General features: G+C 35.7%; 1 protein-coding gene across 1 annotated transcript; it reads left to right on the top strand.

Moving 5' to 3' along the window:
* Window positions 1-1,705: 1,705 nt before the first annotated feature.
* Window positions 1,706-10,442, top strand: LOC311185535 (uncharacterized protein; the record flags this gene model as incomplete). Its single annotated transcript, XM_084256160.1, has 2 exons — window positions 1,706-2,655; window positions 9,391-10,442. 2 exons carry the CDS (start codon window positions 1,706-1,708, stop codon window positions 10,343-10,345), a joined length of 1,905 nt encoding a protein of 634 aa, XP_084112286.1. The 3' UTR covers window positions 10,346-10,442.
* Between the last annotated feature and the right edge of the window lie 259 nt (window positions 10,443-10,701).

Genomic DNA, 10,701 nt, shown 5'->3' with positions numbered 1-10,701 from the left:
TAAAGATGAAAATAGAAATCAGAAGTTAGAGTAAATTATGGAAAATTTTAAAATTGAACTTTTTTTTTTTTTAAAGATTTATTTATTTATTTATACAAGAACTGGGTTCAGGTCAGAAGCGTGGGAGGGTGAGAGAATTCACCAGAGACAGAGTGGGGAGCAAAACAGGCAGATGGATCGAAGACACTGCTGAGGGGAGCAGTGGGCAAGTCAGGAAAGGTCTGCCCTGCCATGTGGGTTTCTCCCTGGCAGATGGGGAATCGAACCAGCACTGTAGATGCTGCGGACAGCTTCATAGAGCGGTGCTCAACCACTGCGCCACAGGGGAGGCCCAAAATTTTAAAATTGAAACTAGACATATGTTTAGCAATCACATAGCTGATAACAATAGTATGAATGACTTAAAGTAGAGGTGGAATGTGTTTTAGTGAGTCAAAACAAAAACTGAAATCATTAATCAACAAGAATAATGTCTGCTGTCCACAAATTCAGCAGGTCATTTGCTCACTAATTATCCCTTCACTTGTTAAAAACACTCTGTGTGTTTTGCACCAAGGAAAAATAGGTCATCAGAGAAAATCAGGCTAAAGCATAAACACTCAAGTAACTCATGGCACGTGAGTCAGGGGATGTTGGTTATGAGGAGGTGTTGTGCATAGATCATTGCAGGTTTCTATATGGCAGTGGAATAGAGTCCTCAACTGCTGCACCAGGTGGGGCAGACAATGTCTGCATCAGAATATCCCAGGTGTTTACAGCTTATCCTGGGGAAAAAATGTTCAAGCTGATCAATGGAACGCAGCTAAATTTTAGTTTCTAAGGATGGGAACATTCTTGGGAGAAATACATCTTGAGGTTCAGCAGAGATTACATGTGGGGAAATAGTCATATGCTGTGAATTAATCTACTTCAGAAATTAACTGAGAAAGAGCATAGTTTTGAAAATGTGTGAAACGATCCTATCAGTCTTTTTGTTCCCAGAGATTTATTTATTTATGCATACAAGAATAGGGGCAAGGCCAGAGGTGAAGGGAGGGTTGTGAGAAGATTCACTTGAGACAGAGTGGGGAACAGAATAGGTAGATCTACTGAAATACACTGCTGAGGGGAACAGCGGGAGAGACAGGAGAGATCTGCTGGGCCATGTGGGTGGCTGCCTGGCCAGCCAGGGATCGAACTCATGCTGTGGTGGCTGTGCATAGCTTCATAGATTGCGTCTTGACTCCTTGCACCATCAGTCTTAATGCAAGATTATTGTTGAACGAATCCTTAAGCAATTCTATGTTATTGCCAAACTATTGGTTATGACTAATTAGCAATTATAAAATAGATTTAGTGACACTAATACTTATCTTTAATGGGATAAAGAAAGGGTCATGGGAGAAGGGAAATAAGGTTTAGTTATCTCTTGAAAATTTTGATTCTGATAAAGCAATATCATGTCTTATGTGTGCATCCATGTTAACCTGATTGCAATGTAGGATGTTATTCTCTTTATATGTTGTGCTTATGTTTAAGATCTGAGATTTCAAACAAATCAAGGGACATTTAAAGAAGCCAAAAACATGGTTTTAACATTATTAGTCCAGTAAATTAGTTGACTTTTCTAACCAAAAACCATGTGAAGAGAATATTCTTTCTTTTTTTTCTGAGTCTAATTTCACCCAGATTATATGCACTTTGAGAGGAATTCAGGAGCCAAGGGATGAGAAATCACACAGCCATAACCACTTTCATCCTCCTGGGATTAACAGATGACCCACAACTGCAGATTCTGACTTTTGTGTTTCTACTAATCGCCTACATGCTGAGTGTAACTGGAAACCTAACCATTATCCTCCTCGTATTAGTGGATTCCCACCTTAAAACTGCAATGTACTATTTTCTCCAGAATTTTTCCTTCTTAGAAATCTCATTCACTTCTGCCTGCATTCCTAGATACTTGTACAGTCTATCAACAGGCGATAGGACCATTACCTATAGTGCTTGTCTAAGCCAAGTATTTTTTATATATTTGTTTGCCGTAGTAGAATTTTTTCTCCTGACCATCATGTCCTATGACCGGTACGTGGCCATCTGCAAACCCCTGCACTATGTGACCATCATGAACCGCAGGGTCTGCAAAACCCTTGTCTTGTGCTGTTGGATGGTGACTTTGTTGCTGATATCCCCACTATTTATTTTGTTACTGGGCCTGGAATTCTGCGATTCCAATGCCATCGATCACTTTGGCTGTGATGCTAATCCTCTGATGCAGATCTCATGCTCAGATACTTGGCTCTTAGAGCAGATGGTTATTGCCTGTTCTGTGGTGATCTTCCTCATGACTCTCATGTGTGTGGTTTTGTCTTATGTTTATATCCTGAGAACAATTCTAAGGTTTCCATCAGCCCAGCAAAGGAAGAAGGCATTTTCCACCTGCTCTTCCCACATGATTGTGATTTCCATCTCCTACGGCAGCTGTATCTTCATCTACATCAAACCTTCAGCAAAAGATGACATGACCACGAATAAGGGGATTACGCTATTACCTACTTCCATCTCCCCCATGTTGAACCCATTTATTTATACTCTGAGGAATAAACAAGTGATACAAGCCTTTAATGACTTAGTCACAAAATTGTACTCCCCTCAAGGAAGTAGAGGAATGTTGAAGTAAGGGTCCATAATAATATTTACTTAAGTTTCTGCCCCTTTTACTTCTTGATCTAAATTTCTGCTTCTATTTAATGCAAATTTGAACAAGCAACTCTATACTTCTTATAACTGTCCTCTCAGTTTTTTTGAAAAATGCCCCATGAATTCAAAATGTTTAAAAATCAGCAATTATATTCCTGAATATGTCTATCTCTATCTCTATTTCTCCACTTAAATGAATAGACACATATCTGCTTTGAGAATGACATTGAGAACAACAATATTCTGATCTCAGGAGAATAAATAGGATGATTTCATTCTGGGTATTCATGTATGAAAGAGTAATTTTCAACTCTCAAAATCATTTTAGAAATGAGCTGTTTTATTTTTTAGATATAAATTTTCTTTTTCTTTTTAGGAGTATTTTGAACAGGGTTCAAATATGGACTGCCTCCATTATTTCAGCATGTAATCTTTTGTAGATGCGATCTCAAAAAAAATACTAAATCATTTTTCTTTTTAGTTTGTCTGTTCTATGAAATATTCTACCCTGGATATGTTCCTTTTTACTACTGTTTAAAAAACCCTCTCTGTACCAAAACTTTTACCTTTAATATTTTATTAATTTTCTCAGTCCATCATTTCACAACTTATGACTTACAGAATAGTAATTTATTTTTTCTTTGATCAATTTCTACTACTTCTATCATAGAATCTAATGATCTGCACAGCGTGAAAGTTCTATTGTGATTTTGGTATTGCCTGTGTCTAGAGTTGCTTCGTCATTTATTGACTAAATTTTTTTCCCCATATCTTCCCTCATGCAATTAACAGCTGCATAAAATTCTATTGTATTTTTATTATCATTTATAAATAGAAAGGTTTTTTTCCACAGAAGTTATAATAAGTCAAAGAAAAAATAACCTTAAACATTATGCAGCTAAAATGATAGTCAAAGAACAAAGATATATGTCTTCCCAGTGACCAACTCTTCAGTCTTTTTTCAGAATTTAATAATATTTATACTTATGCAATTAATCATAAAATACAGAGGCAAAGATTTAGGTGTATTTAATAAAGTCTGCACCTGTACATGCATGTTTTATACAATAAAGTCATGGTTTAATCTCTGATATTTTTGCCAATAATTGTCTTAATTTATATTTTGAAAAATCTGATAAGCATAATACCCAAGTTTCTATTTTTTTCTTTAGAATGATGAACACAATTGGTGCTAGTCTAGTGGATTGTGAATGTACTTACAATCTAGAAAACTGTTTTCAATTAGATATGGAAAAAGGGAACTTATGACTAAATTTTAAAACAATGGTTTATTCTGTGCTTCTCTAATTTTTCCATCTGCTGATTCCTATCTTATATGTTATTTGAATTTATATAATGTGAGAAGTTGATAGTAAAATCTATATTTGGTTTCTATTATTCAGATGTTAATTCTTAATATATCCACGCATTGTTGAAATGATGTCAAGTAATATTCTAATGTTTCACATTTTCCACTCTTTTATAATTGGTAAATAGATGCAAAAACTTGAAGAAGCATGTATTAAGAACTAACATATCCTCCAAGGGAGGAGCTGTATCATTGCTAATTTTGTATTTTAAATAATGAGTTATTTTTATCATTTATTAACTACATACACAAGGGATTCCTTTGGGAGGGCAAATGAGCAACACGAAAGAAAGATATTCCCAGGAATTAGTCGTTAGAACACACCGATTATTTACAATAAAACTAACATATGATAATTTTAATGAAAGATGAAGTGTCAGTATACTGACTCTGTGAGAGAATGAACAAGATCAATCATGGCCGACGATTGCACTTATTATAATATTAAAGACAAGAGGTACCGAGGGACTTTGCCCCAGGCCTTGCAGGTTGTTCTCTTCTCCTCCCTGCCCAGGCCTCCCCCACTGTGCTCCCGCAGACCCTGGGGCGGTCAGGAAGCCCCAGCCCGGGCACCCCTGGGTGTTTACTGGGGCTGGGGGAGCTGCCTGAATCTGCGTGTGTGTCTGGTGTCATTCAATCCAGATGTCAGCTGGGACCAGAAGAATAACCCAGGACCGGGAACAAACTGGGCCCCCATGATCGATAGGAGTTCTGCTCAGCAAATGTTGGTGACAGCAACTGCAGAGAGAAGGTCCAGACTTTTAAAGGACTCATTTCCCTATTAAGCTGCTTAAAACGACAGTCTTCCTGAAGCTTCTGCACAATTCCCACTTACCCAGGAAATATTTCTCCTCTAAGTGCTCAAAATCATGTTGGTGTATGGTGTTGGCGTTTGCCCTGATGAATAAATCTCTGAAACTGGGGGCAAGAGACGCCATCCTGCGTGTGCAACAATGTGGATGGACCAGTGGTGTGATGGTCAGTGAAATACGTCCAATGGAGAGAGACAAACACTGTATTTGGGATATGGAGAAGCCAAACAAGCAGGTGAATTAAATAAAAGAGGAACTAATTAAAAAATAGCTACACATTCAGACAGAGCAATGAGGAGTTATCAGTGGGAGATGGTAGGAAGGGACGGGCAAATAGGGTGAAAAAGGTCAATTGTGTGTTGAAGGATCTAACTGCAATTTTTGTGGTGAGCTCAGGGTCGAATACATAGGAGTTAGTATTTGATGCTGGACACCAGACCCATGTGCTATGTGCAGTGTTACTCCAATAAACAGAAAGTGTTGTACTCAGAAAATCGAGTTAGGCAGGTGTAAGCTGTCCTGTCTTTGAGGAACCTTATACCCCCCAGGCAGGGGTGGCCACAGCCATTGTTAACCATAGGTTTATGCTAAAGCCCATTTGATAATCAAAGAGACCCAGGAGTTTATAATGAAGAGAAACAAGTCCACTATTTTTGAAAATTTTCTGTACTTGCAGATGAATTCAATGAATGTATGTTTTTTTTTAAGTTGACAACCATGACGCATTAGGAATGAATGCAAACAAAATATTCCAGTCAACTTTACCATCAAACAAGGAAAAGGTGAAACTTCTTCAGATACGTATTCATAGACTAAAGATGTTATAATGAAGGGCTGCTGAAGTACATTTTTTTTTGCGTATTAGACATGTTTATTGAAATATAATTTTTAATCTAAAATATCAACACCAATGGTGTCTTTGAGGAACATGCATATGCTTCTACACATATTTATATGATACAACCTCAAGCCTTATATGATACAGCCTATATATTTTCTTTTTTTTTAAATAATAAATTTTATTTTTATATTCCCCCATACAATTGCAAACCCCCCATTCTGACCCCAATCCCTCCCCTCCCGCCCTCCACCCCTCAAAAAGTGTCTCTGGTTCATAGTTTTTGTTGATTTTTTTATAGTTCATGTCCTAAAGAGGTGTGACTTCGTAATCTTTGTATGATGATTTCTATTAAACTAAAGGATTTAAAAATTTTATGTGTAACCTTGTGGTATCAGGACGTTAATCAAACAATAAATGGCAAAGTGAAATGCAAGTGCATTTTCCTTGTGCTTCTTGGCAGAATTTGTCAAAGATGTTGTAAGAACAGTCATTCTCCTTATTTTCAAGATTTGAAAAATTTCTTGAATATTACATTTGTGTAAGCCTTTTAGCCTCTCTATTCTCTATCCTTTTCATAGGTTATTGACTACATTATGTAGAAAAATTATGATGCAAATGTATATTAATTAGGAAAACAGTAACACTTTTACTTGTAACTGTATAAGCATATTGTTATGTATATTAATATATTTTCCTGTGAAAATTAGATCTCAAACTATATTTCTTTTTTTATTCAGTTACTTATCTGAATAGAATTATTGCCAGAAATTTGTTTTCTCATTGGCTAAGTTGTTGCATCTTATTGTCCCCAAGGACACTGCTCCCACTGATGTCTCTATAGGACTTTGCCAAAATTCAATTCTCATTAGAGTCATTATCATGTGTGCACTTTGGTCACAAAGGGCCCCTTATTCACCCAGATGGTCCTTGCACATCCATAAGAGACAGAGGACAAAGCATCTAAATTCATCGTGTAAAATTTATGTCCTTAGATATCAGGAATTATCTCTGAAACATAAAAATCTCTTTACATTTGTCAAACTTTTAAAAATAATTTTTTTTATTCTAGTGCTAAGATACAAGGAATTGATTCCCAGCGTTCCAGTGGAAGAGGCCAATAAAGAGTGTCTGTGTGGAAATCATGAAAGACCCTGCTGTCATGTATGTTCTGAAAGATGTTCTGGAAACATGCAAAGCTCCATGACAGATCATTTATGGACAGACTGACTCTCCTTACACTTTCATTTTCATTTTGAGACTCTCAGGATTGCATAGTCAACTGTAGCCATTTTTCTTGTCTTCCAGGAGAGTAAGGATGTTTGTTTGTCAATTTCAGGGTTTTTATTTAACATTCTAGTTTCTTGGTCTCAGTAAAAACCTGACTTCTATGCTTAAAGTTAAAATGATAATAATCTAGATATGGCAGGGAATGAACAGTTTTTTCTGATGTTATTTTGTTCAATGCAAGTAAAATGTTAAGTTATTACATTCGTTAGAAATATTTGTTGCGATCATAAGTAAAGATTTAGTTTCTGTTCACTTTTTTTTCTTCACAGAAAGATTAGCACCAGTCATAATATATAGTACAAGTTCCTAAGAAAGGAAACTGAATGAGCTCACTAGCATGCTTTGGAACAGAATATTATGATGGACATTTAGTATGAGGCTCTCTAGACATTTTCACAAATCACTGTTTTTGTGAAAATATAACCATATTTCTTTCACTATAAATGTCAACTTTGCTCCAATATTGTCATCATAGTTCACTGAGCTAATAAAATGTAAATACTAGTGGAAGTACACTAATAGCAAATACACCTGATTTCATTTGCTTTAACAAAGGCTGCATAATACCTGGATAGAACAGAAGACATGCGTTGGTGATTAGAAAGGAGTGATGTAGGACCTGGGACTTGTATTGAGTTAGGATGTTAGTGAAATCTTGAGAGTGTAAGAAATTTTTTTAATTTGTTTTAGAAGTTTCAATTCCAACTGGATTCCATGTAAAGGTTCCAATCACTAGATAACAATGATTATCCTGAATTTAGGGAAGAGAAGAAATAAAACTATCTGAGAATTTTAGTATTAACAGTAGAACTAAAAGTAGTATCATGTTTCAGTTGCTGAAATTTGCATATCAAGGGGACCACAGGAGAAAAGAGAGACAAAGGTAGTGATGAGTATTCACCCTGTCCCTGATAGAGTTATAGGGATTTTTTGCTCAATAATGTACAACCCAAGATTTTACATGATTTATACTATTCTTAATTATATCTGTTTTAAACAGATAAAAGCAGTGAATTCCACCTTTTGCCAAGAGTAGTCAGGAAATGGCAAATATCAAGTTATAACTTTTGAATCTAATAAAGATGTCTAAGGGTAATTTGAATTTTGAAGACAGAAAATGTAAAGGTTTTTTTTTTCCCTTACACATATAAATTTGGGAATCATCATAAATATCATAAATATAGTATATCATAATATCATAAATATAGTATATCCCCATAAATTACATCATTTATGGGGAGATACTAGGGTGAAAAAGGACAAGGAAAGAATATCCTGGAATATTTCAGGTATACTGACATCATTGAGAAGGAAAAAGGAAAAGAAGTTTTTATAGGCAGATAAAAAATTAAATGAGTAGAGAGAAATTAGGCTATTTGTGGGCCACAGGATCAGAGCTTTAGTTTAATAAAGAGTGAAGTGTGTAATGAATGATGAAAAGTAGGTGGCTTTATTGTCCACAAATTCAGTAGGTCATTCTTTCACTCATTAATCCCTCTCTTGCCAGTAACAAACTCTGTGTGTTTTGCACCAAGGAAAAATGGGTCATCAGAGACAATCTCGCTAAGGCATAAACATTCAAGTAATTGATCACACGTATCTGTCAGCTGATGTTGGTTATAACTGAATTTTGTTTATAGATCCATTGCAGGTTTCATAATGAAAGTGGAATAGAGTCCTCAACAGCTGTGCCAGATGGAGTTACAAATGTGTTGTATCAAAACTATGCCCAGGTTTTTACAACTCACCAGGAAAAAAAAAATTAAGCTGATCAATGAAACACAGCTAAATTTTACTCGGTAAGTACAGGACAATTCTTGGGGAAAAAAGTATCTCTTAATGTCACCAGTGATTACTTGTGGGGAAACAGTCTTATGCTGTGAATTGATCTATTTCAAAGTTTACACGAAAGAGGATATTTCTGAAAATGTGTGAAATGATCCTGTCATTTATACCATATTGTACGCATCCTTAAGAAATTCTGTTATTGCCAAACCACACGTCCTGACTAATAAGCAATTATAACATTGATTTAATATACTAATAATTACTTTTAATGTAGGACATTAAAAAAGAGTCACAAGAGAAGGAACGCTAAAGGTTTTTATCTTGGAAAATTTTGTTTCTGATAGGCAATTTCATGTGTGATGTGTGCATACATGTAACCTGATTGCCATGTAAATCTCTTTATATCTTTTGCTTATCAATTTGAGATGCAAGATTTCAAACCAATAATTTGACATTTTAAGGAGCCAAGAGCATTATATTAAAAGAATATCAAATAAATATATGGCTTGACTTTTCTACCCTAAAACACTGTGAATAGAATACTCTATTTTTTTTTTTCGAATCTCATTTCTCCCAGCTTTACACACAGTTTAAGAGGAATTCAGAAATCAAAGAATGAGAAACCACACAGCAATAACCACCTTCATCCTCCTGGGATTAACGGATGACCCACAACTGCAGATTCTGATTTTCATATTTCTATTTATCACTTACATGTTGAGCATAATTGGAAACATGATCATCATCCTCCTTATATTAGTGGATTCCCACCTTAAAACTGCAATGTACTATTTTCTCCAGAATTTTTCCTTCTTAGAAATTTCATTCACTTCTGCCTGCATTCCTAGGTTCTTGTATAATCTTTCAACAGGTGACAGGAACATTACGTATAATGCATGTCTAAGCCAGCTATTTTTAACAGACTTATTTGCAATAACAGAATTTTTCCTCCTGACCATCATGTCCTATGATCGGTACGTGGCCATCTGCAAACCCCTGCACTATGTGACCATCATGAACCGCAGGTTCTGCAAAAGACTTGTCTTCTGCTGTTGGATGACAACTTTGTTGCTGATGCTTCCAGCATTTACTTTGTTTTTGAGTCTGGAATTCTGTGACTCTAATGCGATTGATCACTTTGTCTGTGATGCTAATCCTCTGATGAAGATCTCATGCTCAGATACTTGGCTCATGGAGCAGATGGTCATTGTCTGCTCAGTGTTGATCTTCATAATCACTCTCGTGTGTGTGATTCTGTCCTACGCTTATATCATCAGAACAATTCTGAGGTTTCCTTCATCCCAGCAAAGGAAGAAGGCGTTTTCCACCTGTTCTTCCCACATGATTGTGATTTCCATTTCCTATGGCAGCTGTATCTTTATCTATACCAAGCCTTCAGCAAAAGATGATACTGCCATGAATAAAGGGATTGCACTATTACCTACTTCTATCTCCCCCATGTTGAATCCATTTATTTACACGCTAAGGAACAAACAAGTGATACAAGCCTTTAATGACTTGGTCACGAAATTTTACTCCAATCAAGGAATTAGGGGAATGTTGAAATAGGGGTCCAAAACAATACTTTCTTAAGTTTCAACCCTTTTTTACTTCTTGATCTAATTTCTGCTTATATATAATACAAATATGGAACAAGTCCCTCTGTACTTCTTATGTATTACCCTCTCAGTTTCTTGAAAAAGCCACATGATCACAAAATGTTTACGAATCAGCTATTATCTGCCTGAATATGTCTTTCTTTACCTTCCTTTATCTACTTAAATGAATAGACACATATGTCCTTTGAGAATGACATTGAGAATAACAATATTCAGATTTCATGAGAATATGGTTGTCCTTTGAAATTGAAGAAATATCCTAATAGTGGTAAAACAGTTACATTTTCTTATGATTTAAAGAATCAT

This window comes from Talpa europaea, assembly GCF_964194135.1.
Source record: "Talpa europaea genome assembly, chromosome: 15".
Taxonomy (NCBI): domain Eukaryota; kingdom Metazoa; phylum Chordata; class Mammalia; order Eulipotyphla; family Talpidae; genus Talpa; species Talpa europaea.
The sequence above is the reverse complement of the archived record's forward strand: the minus strand, read 5'-3'. Positions and strand labels throughout refer to the sequence as shown.